Source organism: Vigna radiata, unplaced genomic scaffold (assembly GCF_000741045.1).
Source record: "Vigna radiata var. radiata cultivar VC1973A unplaced genomic scaffold, Vradiata_ver6 scaffold_377, whole genome shotgun sequence".
Classification (NCBI taxonomy): Eukaryota; Viridiplantae; Streptophyta; class Magnoliopsida; order Fabales; family Fabaceae; genus Vigna; species Vigna radiata.
The window spans coordinates 193,913-211,494 of record NW_014542545.1 but is presented as its reverse complement, the minus strand read 5'-3'; the positions used below and the strand labels follow the sequence as shown (position 1 = coordinate 211,494).

General features: G+C 33.1%; 2 protein-coding genes across 2 annotated transcripts; one reads left to right on the top strand and one right to left on the bottom strand.

Annotated features, from left to right (window-relative positions):
* Positions 1–10,640: 10,640 nt before the first annotated feature.
* Positions 10,641–11,875, top strand: LOC106780206 (glutathione S-transferase U19). Its single transcript, XM_014668465.2, has 2 exons — positions 10,641–11,175; positions 11,395–11,875. Exons 1-2 carry the CDS (start codon positions 10,858–10,860, stop codon positions 11,728–11,730), a joined length of 654 nt encoding a protein of 217 aa, XP_014523951.1. The 5' UTR covers positions 10,641–10,857; the 3' UTR covers positions 11,731–11,875.
* Positions 11,876–15,106: 3,231 nt separating this feature from the next.
* LOC106780207 (60S ribosomal protein L11) lies at positions 15,107–17,358 on the bottom strand. Its single transcript, XM_014668466.2, has 5 exons — positions 17,222–17,358; positions 16,987–17,094; positions 16,851–16,893; positions 16,087–16,282; positions 15,107–15,554 (listed from the first exon to the last, which is right to left on the bottom strand). The coding sequence occupies exons 1-5, from the start codon at positions 17,222–17,224 to the stop codon at positions 15,359–15,361; spliced, it is 546 nt and encodes a 181-aa protein (XP_014523952.1). The 5' UTR covers positions 17,225–17,358; the 3' UTR covers positions 15,107–15,358.
* Positions 17,359–17,582: the final 224 nt, after the last annotated feature.

Genomic DNA, 17,582 nt, shown 5'->3' with positions numbered 1-17,582 from the left:
AATCACAGCCTAATAACGGTTAGATATTTGTTCGTGATCTGGGTTGGGTGGAACGAAAGTTGTTGAGGGCTTACATGTGAAGCTGGGAGATCGTGTTGTTGAAGAGGTAAGTTGATAGAAATTGTTTTGTTGTTGTGTGTGTGAATGTAAGTAGTGGGGATTTTAGGGTTTGGCTTGGCACGATAGGTGATGAAGATTTCTGTTTGTTGTAGTGAAATGAAAGGTGAGAGTGCAACAAATGTTTGTATGCGAAAGACGAATGGTTCAGCAAAGTCTCAAAGTTCTGCATCATCTTCAAGGTTACCACCTAAAATGTGTGGTTGTGGTGAAACGTTGTTGCTTTTGAAGGCAACTACTGCGAAGAACAAAGGAAGACTATTCTATAGATGTAGAAATTGGGCAGTAAGTGACTAATTCTTTCAGTTCATGTGCTCAACTTTCTTTCTATTAATGGCTTGTTTATTTGATTGCAGAGTAATTCAAGTTGTAATTACTTTGAATGGCATGACGAAGAAGTTACTCAAATAGAAGGAAAACGTGAAGAACTTGATCTGTGTTTCGGAAATGATAAAGATGTTGTGGATTTGAAGAAGAAGATAGAGAAGTTGAAAAGGAAACTAGAAGCAGAGAAGAAAGTTGGGAAAATGATGTTGTACTTGTTTGTGTTGTCATGGGCGTTAACTATTTTCTTTTGTATTATGTTTCTACTAAAGTTGAATTGTAATTAAGAAATTTGAATGAATAAAAGTGACTTTTTGTCCCAGTATACATCACTATAATGCCAGCAATTTGCAAGCAAACTGAAAGCCACACAAGACCTTTTGTCAAATAGGTTGTGTGCAGAATTGCCAAAAACTCAAAATCAAACAATTAAACGGCTAACAATGAAGGAGGCACTTCAAAAGGATATTAGGAATGGCTGTAGAACAGAGTAATAAAACAATAAAAGACCAGAAGGCAAAAATTGTACGCAATTCAGTTATGCAATGAAGTTGAGCAATCTGTTTGTTAAAATGTCTCAATGAACAAACAATTTTGACAGCAAAGTGATAATTCTGCATAGCTCTCGGCAGTACAATTTGGACTGGAAAATTAAAGATGTGCTATATGCAAATTGCACAGAACTGACTACATGCACCTTATGATGATTGTAACATGTTTCACAAATGAAATATGACTTGTTTAATTATATATTGTGGACAGAAACAGTGCAGAATCAAATTTGACTAGTGTAGTTCCTTATACAGCTCAATTTTCACAACTTGAGTAGTCAAAATTCAGAAAATGAGATAGACTTGACTTTGGACTTTGCAATTGGCTTGAAAACAGTATTTGAAAATTGCTCAAAACAGCAGAAACATTATTCAAAGTGGCAATTTTTGAATTATGCAGAATTAAAGCACTAAAACTGCACCAAAAAGTGAAAAATGGCCAGAAAAATTGGAACTGCAGTGGGTGAATTCAGTGGCAGTGGTTAAAAGGATCAAATGACACATCAAGCAACTTCATATCATCATAATAGATGTGTCCAAACACTCAAACAACAAAGAAATGGCTTGCAGCAGAAATTCACTAGGTCACTTCCCACAATCACTAAAATGTAGTGGTTTGATATATGGATCTTGGCTAGGTGCAGATTTTGACCATTTGAACAGTATTGGGAAACTTTGATGCACCAAATATAGATGTGGAAACAATCAAACTGTGCTAAAATCCATTGAATCACAATATGACTTGTTGAGTTCCAAATTTCAAGCAAAAATGGGAAGTCAAACTATGATTTTGCAGATTTAATGAAATTGACCAAGGCAACAGCTGAAACAAGTTTCAAATGGTGAAATACACTTGCACCAACAGTTAGAATGCACAGAAATTCAATGAAACTCGAAATCACTGTGACAGTTGCTAATTATGCAGCAAAATATACAAGACAGCAGTAGAAATGATCAATAAAGTGGATTCAAAGCTGGCTAGATCAGTAGATCTAGCTAGAATATAGCAGCTAGCAGATTTAAATGGACCTAAGACCAATCAAGGAACACTTTGAAAATAGTATTTGAAAATATGCAGTAGAATTGGCTTATTTTTGACAACTCAACCAACCATATTTTGCTATAATGAATCAAATCACATTTGGACCAACTTTTGCATCCATATTTACCATTTAAAACTTGAAGAACGAATTGGATCACATTTTGAACTCATTTAGAAAGGTAATTTCGGTTTTAGTCCCTGAACTATTACCTTGCAGCAGGTTTTAGTCCCTGAACTCTTAGTTGGTTTAAAATGCAAATATGCATATAGGTTGAGTGTTGACCAAATTAACACTGCTAGCACCTTTAAAACATCAAATTAAACTTGCTTTATTCTGTAAAACTGTTAATTATGCAGCAGATTTTGAAACTTCATTTATGGGCAAATTATGCACCATATTACCAAGCATATTATGCAGTTTTTTATTGTCACAGTATACTGCAACAGTATATTATGCAGCACATTTTTATGCATTTTTTTATTGCCAGCAGATTTAGAAAAAGGCACAGCCACAGTATATTGCCATTGAAGAGTGGAATAAAGTGGATCCAATACCCAATACTCACGTGAATAAAGTAGTACCAAACAGCAGTGGTCCCATAAATTGTGCATTGAATATTAACATAAACANCAGTGGTCCCTTCCCACTCACAAAGTAATATTGTGCATTCAATAGTTTAATCAAAATAGCAGTGGTCCCTGCCACGTACATGCTGCCAATTACAATACTTTAATCAAAATATCCTACACACTACAAAATGCATTANAATAGGGTCTTCTTGCAGCTTGGAGTTCTGAAGCAGTTTGGTCAAGTGGTACTGGCTTGGGAACCGAGATGGTGTGCACCCAGTCCTGAGGCTGTTCCAGCTGCTGCTTGGGCTCTGGATGCAGCTGCTGATCCACTGATTGATGGTCCATCTTGGTTTCTTGAAGCTCCACTGTTTGCTCTTGATGCTGCTCCAGCTACAGCTCCATGTGAAGTTGATGGAGGTGCTTCAGATCTGGGCCTGCTACCAGATCCCCCACCACTTGAAGTTACCCTTGTGTTCTACAAAAAGTGTAAGCAACATTAGAAGGCATGTTGTGTAAATAGCATAGGTTAAGTTTTAATAGACAAATTGTGTACCTTCTTTCTTNTACATGATCTAGCATTGTGGCCAAACTCTTTGCAAATGCTGCACTTCATAATAGAATGCTTCTTGGACAACTTTGTATGGCTCACAGGTTCATCTGCCTCTCTTCTCCTTAATAAGAAAGCCATAATAAGAAAGCCACACTTTTTCTTACATTCTGCCCTTACTCTTGTAAGGTCATTCTTGACAAACTTAATCTCTTTCCCATTTAAAACACTATGCTCCATTAGTGCATTCTTAAAATCCTTCAATGAACCAAATTCCATCCCCAATGAGAATTTGAAATCCTTGTTCATATCATCTTGTCTAAACTTTTTCAACTTTCCCTTTTTCAAGCTACCATCCTCATCACTTTCTAAATCAGAATCCAATTCATCACTTATGTATTCCTCGTCAATCTCATGCTCTCCAACTTCATCATCCATTACAAATGAACCTTCATGGACATACCCTCTTCTAGTCACACGTTTTTTTCTTCTTCTCATTGAATTCCACCTATCCAAAACTGGGTTGATGTNTCTGCGAACATCATCCTCAACACCGAACCCATCATCATCATTTTCCATTCTTTCTTCTTCACTCTCATCAATGTCTACCTCTTCCTCACTATCAGAACCCTCATCATCACCAATTACAACCTCTTCCTCACTATCAGAACCCTCATCATCACCAATTACAACCTCTTCCTCATCAACTCCAACCTCTTCCTCACCAACTTGTACCTCTTCCTCACCAACTTGTACCTCTTCCTCAACATCATTATGTTCCTCAGCAGGATGACCTTCCTCCTCAGCCACACCCTCCATGTTTCCATCAACTGTATCTTCACCGCCACTAAGAAACAAAACTTCCTCTGCCTCACTAGGGACATGTTGAACATACATTTCTACCATGTCCCCAGTCCCCTCTGCATACTTAGACAGGTTCATTGCTTCCCTGTCATCACTCAACAATCTTAGATTATTCATCATGATTTCCCTCGACCCCTTCCACCATAACTTAAAGTCTCCATCGTACTTAAATTCCTTAACGATATCCACTGCTTCAAAATAAGACCATCGATCTGGATCAAGGCCTACTACCACGTGAACCTCTCCGCCAACATATTGTAGCCCCCTATCAAACCTTCCCATGTGATGCAAACGAACCTCGAACACCATTTTTACACCTACATTCACACAATCACACTTAACTCACTATATGGACCCAAGAACGAAATAACCGCAATGCGTGAACGAAATACCTTCACTTACCTTGACACAATGCGTGAACGAACCACGACAATGCTTGGAGAAGAAACCGCAACGAACCACCAACGAACCACGAACAATGCTTGGAGAAGAAACCTTCGAGATCGTGTGTGGAGTTCGAATACCTTCGTTCAGTAACTTTTCCCCAATTCGTAAAATCAATTTTCCCCAAAGTTAAACTAAACTGCCCTAAATTAACCGTAATTTTTCCCTAATTCGTCTCAGACTCACGTGCACACTTAATTTTTAATCGACGTGGCAAGCAATGGTAAGTTAGTGGAAGACTACGTGGTTCAGCCGTTAGCCACCTCACTGTTCACACTAACGGAGTTTGTTTGTAGGGACTAAAACTAAGAATTACCAAACTTGGAGGATGAAATGCTATCAAAGTTTCATGCGGGGACTAAAACCAAAATTCAGTGAAACTTCAGGGACTAAAAGCATATTTAACCCTATCTGTAAAAAGGTATGTCTTTCAATTAAATTTAGACGAGTTAATGGCCGAAAGTATTTTAGATTTCAAATACTGTGGGAAAAAGCTATTACATTGTCACCAATGTACATTATTAAAATATTCATCTTAATTATTTTTTTTTGCTATTTTATAGTAATATATTCTATAGTAATCTCTTCCGAAAAGTAATTATCTTCAGAATTTTATTGCACTTTTTATAGATTATTTGTATATTTTTCTTTTAGTAAAAGTTATTTTTCAATTACTTTTCACTTCTTTTTTTTCACATACTCTATCCGTTCTATTAAACTTATTTTTCCATTATTTCTTCCTTCTTGTTTGTACTTTTATTTCAGTGTAACATTGAACTTTGTAAAATCCTTTAAAATATAAAATTGTTTGTTTTAAAAAGAACAAAAACAACTTCTCTGAAGGTATGTTGATTTGGGAAGATTTGTAGGAGATGATTTGAATAGATTTGAGGGTAATTTTTTTGTTATTTTTTTGAGTGGATTTGTGAGTAATTGAGAGTAGATTTGAAGGTAGAGTTTGTGAGAATTAATGTAGAATTTGATTGATGTGACAGATTTAAAAAATTAGTTTAATTAATAGAATTGAAGATTACCAAAATACCCTTAGTTATTAAAGTAATATAAAATAATAATTGTTAATGATATATTTAATTGTAAAAATATTTATAAAGAGTAAAAATTAGAAATTATTATTAAAATTAATTTTAATATTGTACAAAAAAAATTATTATAATAAAATGATTTTTATAATATTTTTAATTGTAATATTGTAACATTTATTTTGAATTATAATATAATATCCTTCTTCAGCCATTGCAATTCTAACCCCAATAAATGGCTCCCGTCAATTGCCATCATCCAAGTTCTTCCACTTTCACCTGAGATATCCCTTACAACACACCAATTTCTCCAACCATTTTACTTCACATCACCACCATGTGTTCCAGCAATGGTACCACACATATGTTGCATAAAGCACCAGAGCCTCTGACGGTAAGGGAGGGTGCCACCCTGTGTACTGCGGAGGCGTAGGAGTAGTGGAAAATGGTTTTTTGAAATTCGTGAGCCTAGAAAACCTAACAGGATTTGGTTAGGGACATTTGCCACCCCTGAAATGAAGGTTCTTGCCTATAATGTGGCAAGCTTGCTCTTAAGGGGAAGGATGCCAAACTAAACTTCCCTGACTCCGCCTCTTCTTTTCCCGTTCATGTTTCATCCGCTGCTTGTGACATTTAGATGGTTGCGGTCAGTGCTGCAACCGCCGTCGGAGCAGCTAATGATGCACTGAGTGAAGGAAGCCGAGGAGGGAATGTTTCGGTTTCAATGGCACAAGAGTTTTGGCTTCTCAACGTTGGGTGGAATTCCTTCTAAAAACTGGAATCGTGATTTGTGGAACCAGATACACGTATTTGTGCAACCGAATATAATGTGATTTGAAATTTCTTCTAACCACTGTAACCGGATATGCTCATTTCTGGAATCGAATGCACGGTCACGAGCCATGAACCCTCTTTTTCGTCTTTATTTCATCCACATGGCTCCAACATGCAACAATCACATAAAAATCATAAAACAAAAATTACCATAGACGAGAGGGCAGATACGAAATTTCAATATAAATCAGCGCAAATATGCTCAAAATAGCGGGATGGATAAAATACAGATATCTCGCAAATCAGCAAATTTGTTTCTTCGCAAATCAGCGTAAACGAACACAAAATTTTCGTAAATCCATCCGCGCTTATCACAGTGAACAGGAAATTCCCTTTCAACGAACATAGCGTAAGGTGTTAAAAACGTATAACCTTATTCCCAAAACACATCCTTCCCACCACTCAATCTTCTTCGTATAGTTTCTCACATAAATTTCAATTTTTCGTGATGAGTGTCTTGAGTTGCATTCACTACGAAGAATCCTTGAAGTTTATCCGATCTATTTATTCATTTGGATAACTAAAATTTTCAATTTCTCGTGATGTACTATGTGTTCTTACTTTGCAATCAATCTCTCTGAGTTTCATGTGCTCCTCCCACTTTTGTTTACACTATCGGCTAATCAATTGTTCATTTGGTTCGGTCTGATCTTTTTTATGTTGTCTCTAAGTTGAGGTGGAGCTTTCACAAGTTCAAAGGCAATTTGCAATTCTTAGAGTTTTAAGTTGTTCTTTGAAAGTGGGGAAAGCTAAGGCTTTTTGGAACCTTGTATTTTGATTTTCAGTCATTTAGGTTGTATGTATGTTGAATACGTTGTGTGAGTATGAGTTGTATGATGGATATTTTGGAATCATGTACTAGTTTGCTTTGTACATATATGTTGATTGAATATATGTCCAAATTTGTTGTTGTTGAAAATTGTGTAAAATCAAGTATGTTTCGAGCTATAATGTGAATTTGGAGGTATGAATGAATAAAATGTTTCTAGTTGGACAATTGATCAATTTGGTACACTTGAGAGAATGTTTTAAATTGTATTTGAGAAGGAAGAGAATGGAGGGTATCAAATTGAGCAATTGAGCAATTGAGCAAAAGTTGAAAATTGATTTCACACAACTCATTCACAGAGAGTTTAGCAGTGACTTTGTACTGTTGAGCACCATTCTTAAATTCCATATTAGAGAGCCATGTGTTGACAGCGTGTTGAACGGTGACTTTGTACCATTGAGCACTAGTCTTAAATTCCTAGTCAGATAGGCATGTGATGATAGATTGTTTAGCGATGGGTTTGCACGAGTGAGTGTTGATCTTAAATTCCAAGTTAGAGAGCTAGGTGATGTTAGAGCACTAAGGGGTTGTTTGCACCACTGAGCGTTAGTCAATGCAGTGTTTCTATTGGTTGTGAATTCTAATTTTGATAGTTTTTGTTGGATTTAGATACTTATATGAGTTACTTATAATGATAGTAGTAATAATATGATTTAAGGATTTCATGAGGAGTATCCTTAGTGTTGTGTTGTTTTTAGTGTATGCATATGTATGGATTCAAGTAACATATGATACCTGAGTGGCCAAGCAGAAGAAAGACCAAGATCTGCTTGTGATATACCCTAAAATCTATTAGGTTCAAAATTTTATGAAAATAATGTTTTTACATGTGTAAGTGACGTTAGCGATTCTTTTTCAACCAAAGCATCTCTCTTAACAATGAAATTGCACGAGTCCAGACACACCCTTCATATATTCACACCTAAGAACCGTGATGCACGAACAGGATTAGTTCCCAGAATTGGTGCCAGGCTTCCTCGTAACGCTATCAGCGAGGTGACTGATGAGGTAAAGCGCGTTGCTGGTGAACTTGGAAACGTCAGCGACTCTTTGCTTGAGCCCCAACTTCATATTCCCAGCGGCGGCGACGACAATGATAAAGCCGGAGATGCAAGTGTCGCCGTTGGTGATGGCGGCGCTGGTCCAAGTCAGTCAGGTTTAGCCATTTCTCGTCCCACATTCAAACCCAATCCATGGAAATCGATTTTTCAAACGATGAAAGCAAAAGATGCTTGTGTAACCAACTATTGTATAGAAGCAAGCAACAAGGGTTCAGGAACTCGATTTGGTCCTTGGCAACGGAGTCGGAGGCGTCGTAGATTGCGAATCCAGTGAGGGCGGGCGTCATTTCGAGTGACACGCGCAAGAAGCGGAAGGTGTCGCGGGTATGGCAGAGGCAAAGGAACTAGAGTGTTGGTGGACGTCTTGGTCGCAAAAGACACACTAGAAGCGATTGCGAGAAGCGAGTTGGGGATCGAGAGCGACTCATTGATGCCTCTTCTCTTCAAGCTGATTGGGGAATCCAAGCACGCACAGAACAACCTACCGGAGCTCGTTCCCGAAGAGGACAGAGTGGTGAAACATGCGTTGGACGTTCGATTACCCTTCAGCACCACCACCGACGGCAATCCCTTGCTCCTCAACCACGTCACCTACATCCCGGATGGGGGAACCTCAACGTGGAGTACCCTGGCACCGTTCCCGGCAAAGTCCTCTACTTCGTTGGTTGCCACATGGACGTCGTCACCGCCAATCCCAACGATTGGGATTTTGATCCGTTTTCACTGAGCATTGATGGGAATAAGCTTTGGGGTCGTGGAAGACTATCAGGCCACGCTTTCACTGAGCATTGATGGAGGCCACGCTTTCAAGGCTTGAAACCGCTCAATCATGCAACAAGTTGTTATGTACGAAATTGTGCAAGACTATGAGGCTAAGGTTGAGCACATTAGACAACGACTATGTTGGAGCCAAGCAATTGGTGATTGTTTTTCATTCACAATGATATTTTCACAATACTTTTTGTCAACTCTTTTTACAACGGGACACGTGTCATCATTTTATTGGTCTATTTGAATTTATGTTTAAAAAATATTTAAAACGGACCAATCACAAGCTGCTACGTATGTGTTGTTAAAAAGTTGTTAAAAACGTGTTGTTAAAAGAAGTTTTTCCGTTTTTCATTGTACTGCTTGTTTAGTTTATTGTGGTTATATGGGATGTCGTTTGACTCACAGTAAACACCAAAATATTTCACAACCCACGGTAGACACCAAAATATTTCACGTATGGATTAAGATTTCTTACTTAAAGCATTCAAAAATTGTTTAAAAATTCTCCATCATCCAAGTTTCGCTCTTTTTACTCTTTATCCAAGCTCTGTGAGAAGGTACCTGTCAAAGGTATGTCAAAGGTACGCATAACTCAATAACTTTGGATAATAATATTACAATAGAATGAATAATCTAGTTATCTGATATTCATGTTAAACATATTTATAAATACTAAAATAAGTTTACTTTAGGTTTGACCCATTATCAATAAATAACTTTCATTATTTCTATTAATTTTCAATTAAAAACTATTATTTTCATTAACCATCCATAAATAACAGTTATTGTTCAGATTAATTATTAATTAATAATTGTTTCGGACCCATCAGTCATTTTCTAACTGGATAGTTGATTATCCCATTTTTGGTTGACCAGATAATCATGTAATACAACGTGACTAATAGAGTAATTTTATTTCTTTATAACAAATATCAAATTCTTATATTTTTAAAATAATAAACTATAATATATTAAAATTACATGCAATAAAATAATAATCATTAATTTTATTCTTCAACGATTCAAAGTTTATATTAAAATATTTCTTATAATATATTAAACATACTATGTCGTTAATTCTTCTTCTTGTATAAAATAATGAGTACATACAGTTTATTAAAAAGTAGTTTTATTAAAACAATAATATTAAAATTTAAAATAAAGTATAAAACCAAAGAATTAAATTAACTAATTAAATTATGCATCTAAACATAATTAAATTTTCATAATTTAACTTTTATTTTAATTATATTAATTAATAATCTTTATTTTAATGTTAAATTTAAAATAATTAAGGAATATAAATAAAAACATTAAAAATTAAATATTTAAAAATATTAATTTTTATACTAAATTAATATTTTTTAATCAGATTCTATGTATGATTTAATTGAGTTAATTAATTGACAACAAAATAAAACAATAGTATTATAGTAGTCTAATATAACATTAGTTTAATTTGAGTAAACATGAATTTAAACAAATAAAAAATAAATGTTTAGAAATAGATAAGATTGGTAAATAAATCAAAAATGATTCCATCATCCATGACGACTTCATCTGAATGAATTTTGATACTACACGCAACTGTCTCTCTCTCTATATATATATATACACGTGTGTGTTTTTTCCCGTGTCCGATTCAATAATTTAGACATGGAAGATTGTGGAACTGTGTTTGTGTAAAAGTCAAGATTCTAAAATAAAAAAAAAATAAATTTAAAGAGAATAAGCTATGCTTTTGAAATTAACATTATTATCTCAGAAAGAGCGTGTTATTTAGCCTTCTTTTGCACTGCAAATCAGTTTCTTACTGCATATTTCTTCATTATTGTTTGTATTCCTTGAAGTTGAAGCAGTATGGCAGATGAGGTCGTTTTGCTAGATTTCTGGGCGAGTCCTTTTGGGATGAGGGTGAGGGTTGCACTTGCTGAAAAGGGTATTATAAACTATGAGCGCAAAGAAGAGGATCTGAAGAACAAGAGTCCTTTACTCCTAAGAATGAACCCGGTTCACAAGAAAATTCCGGTTCTTATCCACAACGGCAAACCCATTTCTGAATCTCTCATTATTCTTCAATACATTGAAGATGTTTGGAATCACACAAATCCCTTGCTGCCTTCTCACCCTTACCAGAGAGCACAGGCAAGATTTTGGGCTCATTATGTTGACACCAAGGTATTCTTACTTTCAATTCCTTTAATACATTTCTGATTTGGATATTAATTTTACTGTTCGTCCCATTTATTAATCTTATAATTAAGATAAATTTATATTATATAATTAATATAAATTTTATTAGTTATATTTTAAAATCCATTTTTTAACAATTTGTTTCTTTTATCAAGTAAAGAAATTATTTTTTCCTAATTATATCAATTATCACTTGTGACATAGATAGTTAATATCTTAGAGAAGATTTCGAAAGGAAAAGGAGAAGAAAGAGAAGTTGCAAAGAAAGAGTTGATAGAAGCCCTTAAATTATTGGAGGAAGAACTGGGAGATAAAACTTATTTTGGAGGAGAAAATATTGGTTTTGTGGACATAGCACTTGTCCCATTCTACCCTTGGATAAAATCCTTTGCAAATTTTGTCACCCTTAACATAGATGGTGAGTGTCCTAAGTTGATTGCTTGGGGCAAGAGGTGCCTTCAAAAAGAAAGTGTTGCTATGTCTCTTCCTGGTGAGCAGGTGATCAATGAGTTCACAAAAAAGATCTTCAGCATTGAGTAGGTTCAAGCTTAAAAGATAAATTCAAAGTGTTGCTTATTTTTTAGCTTTCTATTAAGTAATATGTTTGTAATAAATACCAGTGAAAAAATCGCTTCTTTTTATTATTGATAAAAATATAAGTAATCTGATATCATAATTTTGAATATTATAATAGATCTGTACTATGACATATAAGAAAACTACATCATATGTATATAAAAAATTATATTATAGTTCTAAACTACATCATAATAATTCTCTTCGAGTGGACGTTCATCTCCTCATTTCTTTCTCTTTTTATGTTTTTTTCGTTTTCAACTATTTCTGTCAGAACAATTTTAAAATATATTCGTTTAAAAGGCATTTTGATGTGCCAAATTATTGTTTTATGTAAGAGTGCATATATTTGTAGAAGAAATTTTATATAGTAGGCTACATATTTAAGGGAGTTTTTTCTTCCCTTATGTTTTCATATAAACGAATAGATACTTTCTTTTTTTACTTATATATAGAAATATTTTTTTGTTAGATGGAAATGACAAAGCAGGTGTGGATTTTACTATTCTATTTTACTTTTACTATTCCATTTTATTTTTGAAATAAAAATTCATCACATTTCCGTATTAACAATTATAAATTTTTTTGTTTCAAATTCATCAAATATTAAATTTTTATTTCATTCCATTCTTATTAAAAAAAAATAGTATACTCATACGCTCGTTTGTACCTTTTATTATTTCAAAAATTAATTGAATAAATTTTTCCAAAAGATAAAAATTATAAAAAATATATATTATCAAGTATTAAGATCAAAAGGATTCACATTTTCTTTTATCCAATATAAAATATATACAAAAAAAAAGTTATATTTGTAAAAAAAAATTAAAGTTAATTATATCAAATAATAGTTAAGTAAAAATGTAAAATAATTAAAAAAAAGAAGAAGTAAAAATATTAAAGATTAAAGAAAAATTGGTATAAATTTTTATATTACCTATGTTTTCAACAATTTAAAATGATGACATTTATGAGAGATGAGAACTGAAACACCGTAATTTCGAGTGCTATTATTTTCGCATCCGACCATACTTCATGTCTTGTTCGTATTTTTTTTAAAATAAAATAACTTTGAACTTACATTGACACAAAGTAAATGATTGCGAACATATAAATTAAATTATTGAACATCAATATTATTAAACTATATCAATATTGTTAAGATTATAACAAAAAGAATATTAGCATGGATAAATGATTATAAATTTTGATTTTTTTTTTCAAAATAAAATAATTTCGAATTTACATTAACATGAAGTAAATAATTGTGAACATATAAACTAAATTACTCAACATCATCTAATTATTATTAGTAATATTGTAATTGACGTGATCAAATTAATAATATTAATTTATATCAATTTTAGTATTATTAACATAAAAGTAAAATAAATATTAATATAGATAAAATAATCTAGATTAGCCTCTAAAAGAATATAAAATTGATTATTAACAAGTTAGTTCTATAAATTCTATACAAAATATTTAGTTAAATAAAAAATAAATAAAAGAAGACAAATATGAGTAAAATAGATAAAAGATTAAGTTAAAAATAGTAAATGAAAGAAACAAATAAAATTGACAAAAAGATACAAATAGAAAAAAAATAATAAAGAAAATAGATTGTTTTTACTACTTGTTCATAATACTCAATTAAGTTGCATACTTTTTAATTAAAAATTAAAAGTTAAAACATTTTATATATTTCATAGTCAATTCAACCAAGGTATATAATGAATCAAATTTTACTATACCTAATGTAACATCCCATTTTGACCTCACTTATAATTTAAACACTCAACGTTTTCTAATACCATTATAAAAACAAAATTTAAAAAAAAAAAAAAACAAACTTTAACTGAATGCCAAACTTTATTTTTGGAAAAAAGAAAAACATCAACAACTTATCGAGTTTATTATAAAATAAAAATTTCAAATATTCCAATTTTAAAATCTCTATAGATTCTTAGTTCTTCTCGATATTTTAACTAGCTCTAGTGTCATCTTCCTTATAACAATATGAGTTATATGCTCATTGAACCTTAATTTTAAATTTCAAGTCAAAGAGCCATGTGATGACAGAGCATTGATCAATGACTTTGTACCGCTAAGTGTTAGTCTTAAATTCCTAGTCAAATAGTCATGTGGTGATAGAGCGTTGGGCAAGGACTTTATATAGTTAAGCATCAATCTTAAATTCCAAGCAGATAATCAAGTCTATACCACTAAGCACCAGTCAGTGTAATGTTTTTGTTTGTTGTGAAATTCTAATTTTGATAGTTTTTGTTGGTTTTAGTTGCTTATAAGTTATTTATAATGATTGTAGTAATGATGAGTTGCTATGATTTAAGGAATTTTATGTGAAAAATCCTAGTTTTGTGTTGCATTTAGTGTTTGTATTAATGTATGGATTCAAATATGAAGATATCTTGATACTTTAATAATCATTCACACTCAAATAAAGTATAATGGAATATGTGATAAGAATAATAAGAGATCTTAGTGAGAATTTTTCTATAGTCTAAAACGCAAAAATGATTAACTTTGTATGTAATAAGATAAAATTCATTGATAATGACTTTATAGAACAGTAGAGATCACAAAGTGAATCTGATATCAATGTAAATATCTGAATATTTAAGTTTGTAAGAGTTTTTGGTTATTTATTTCATATTTGAGATGAATGACTTTGTTCTGAAATATGTACCTTGCTATATGCATGTTATGTTTTTTTTTTTTAATTAGTTTAACCTTTCTGATTTTGGTGTCTTCTTGCGTTTGTTGTTTTTTTTTTCAATCATCACCATTATTAGGTTTTGTCTGAATATATGCTTTCTTTTATTTCGGTAGTTTGAACTATTATTTGGAGTGTGACAAAGGTTTTATATAAATTAAATGGAGTAACACGTATTTCTTTGACTACCTAACATACAAAATTATTTTGGATAACTAATTGTACTAGTATATAAGAAAATGTGAACACACCAACTGGGTTTTAAACCAGTCTAACGTATGGTAACAAAATAAGTTATTATTTTCTCAAAAAAAAAAAAACATTAGTCCCTTTTATATCAATTACAAAGCCTCTCAGACTTCCTATCCTAGAATCACTCAACTTACAATCTTTGTAATTCATGTTTTAAATCATTTTTCAGAACAGCAAGTTCGTAAATACGAAATAATTTCGAATAAAAATACTTTCAACCAAAATGAAGTAATTGGGAATGCAACAACATAGTTCTGTCGCTTAGAACAAAATTTTTCCAGCGTCTATCAGTTATTGATTGCTGATGTCGTGATTTCACTTAAGTGGTTTAACTTGTTTTGGAAGTGAGGGAAATGCTGCAGAAAGACATCGCTTCATTTGCATACAAAATACAGAAACTAAATTGTTACAAAGCATAATTGCATAACGAGGGGTTCACAACTTCGCAATTAAAGTGTCATCTAACAATGCTAATACATGTGCTTCATCGCAAAATCTTAAATGAAAAACATGGATTCCAAACCTGGCTCAAAATTAAGATCCTATCATAGAAAGATGGAACTATAGTTGACAAAACTGATAACACACTCCTAAAGTGAACTCAAACTAAACAATTGCCTGAGACTTGTTAAGGATCACTCCCTCATATTTCACCTGGAACCACTTCATAGCATCCTCCTTTGTGACTCGGTGCTGAATTCCAACACGGGACTTGCACCTTCGGCGACGGCCAACACGGTAGCCAGGACGCTCCAAAACAACAAAGAAATCCATTCCATAAATACCGGTTGAAGGATCATACCTGAATCAGAATCAAATGTCAAGAACCAATAATTAGTGTGTAGATCCAAAAATATTCACAATCACCAAACACATTGAAAACACAATCTGACATAAGGGAAAATGAACCATAGTAGACAAAATTGCAAGTGAAGGAATCAGAAAATGAATAGTATGACAATGTCATTTTAAGACAGATCACAAACTGCAAAACCAGTTTATTAATTTCAGATAATATCTAAAATCTAATTAACAAACAACCAAGCTAATGTAAGTCCTGCTACCTCATAAACATCAAGCAACACAATATCTTTAACCCAAGGACTCAAACAACAAAAACATAATTCTGGAACAACCATATCTTTTAAGCAAGTTAACATGTTTCTGAAGTCATGTATGATATCGAAAATTTTGAGTATTCATATCACAACACAAACCAGATCATCAACTTCCCATCCCTTCAGCCCTAAAAACTCACACCTTAAAGTAAGTTAGCGTTGTTTCACTGTCAAGTTGAAACAGCATGAAAATCCAATAGTCGTTTTTCAACTTACTTGATTCCCAAATCAATATGCTCTTGAATGCCAAAGCCAAAGCAGCCAGTATCGCTGAAGTTCTTTCGGAGAAGTTCATACTCCTTCACCTTCAAACCACTTTCCAAAAGTTGCATTGCCTTGTCACCTCTAACAGTGACATAACAAGCAATCTTCTCGTTTCTTCTAATCCCAAAAGAACGAACAGTGTACCTTGCTGTCAAAACCAACATTTGGAAAAATTTTCTCAGCAATCAAAACTGAGAGAAACACACATATCCTACATACAACAACCGCTAATATTATACACTAGTAGTAAGGTAAAATTACAATTTAAAAACTTCACACGTTTGGTCTTTTGGATTTGAAAAAAATAAATATTTAAATGAGCCTGTTAGGATACAAAACTAGAAGAGCTTGAGAACTTCTCAACTAGGATCTCAATAGAACTTCTCTACATTCCAAATAGAAGAGATCTCAAACAAACTTCTTCTAGCCATATACTCATGGGTATCAGAATCCTCATCTTCAGTTGGTTCACTGACTTCTGAAGAATATCTGACATTTTAACGCTTTCATAAGAATAGGTTTCCGTAAATTGAATTTTTTTTGGGCACTCTTCAAAACCACTTCACCAGTACTCTATATTTTGAAAAAAGATAAAAAAAATTCCAAAAATGATTAAATAAAATAAAAAAACAGAGACATCCACTGAACACATTTGAGATCTATGCCTAATAACAGTATTACTAAACGACCCATTAAAAAACTAATGGAGAACTAACCTTTGGAGAACACTGGGGTTTGGCCACTCAGTTGTTCCAACACCTGCAAGACCCAAAAATAAAGAAATTCCACGTCAAAATCAGAATTTTTTTATTTTTTTTAAAAAAAGTGGAAGCAATGTGGAAAGAAGTGAACCTTTGCAGCTCTGGTGAGGCGATCTCCACTCTCGCCAACAGAAATATTGAGGACGAGCTTCTGTACCTTTATCTCCCTCATAGGATTCGACAGTTTCTTCTCTGAAGCCTGAAGTTCCATTCATTCCGATTCAAAAGGTAAATAACATTCGAATTTTCGATAAATAACATTCAAATTTGAGAAACAGTGAATTTGATTTTGAAAGAAGAGAAATGAAAACCAAAAAAGGGTTTACCATTGTTGGAGGCTACTAGGGTGCACCGTTGCGGCGGCAGATGGAAGAGAATAATTAATAACAAAACCCCCCAAACAGAAAGGATTTGTATGAGGGGTAAATATAAAAGGAGAATCAGAAACGACGACGTTGCTCAGTCCATGTGCAAAGTGTTTATTTGGGTCAGACGGACTCATTTTGGACTCAATTGAAAGGCCCAAACAGTTTTTCTTTTCAAATTACAATTCGCCCATGCTATTCACACTCACTTTTTATTGTTTGCACCTTCCAATTTTTCATAATTATTCTAGAACACGTCTTCTACACAAAAACTTAGTCTCCATGACATTCCGAAAATGTCTTCTATACAAAAACTTTGATT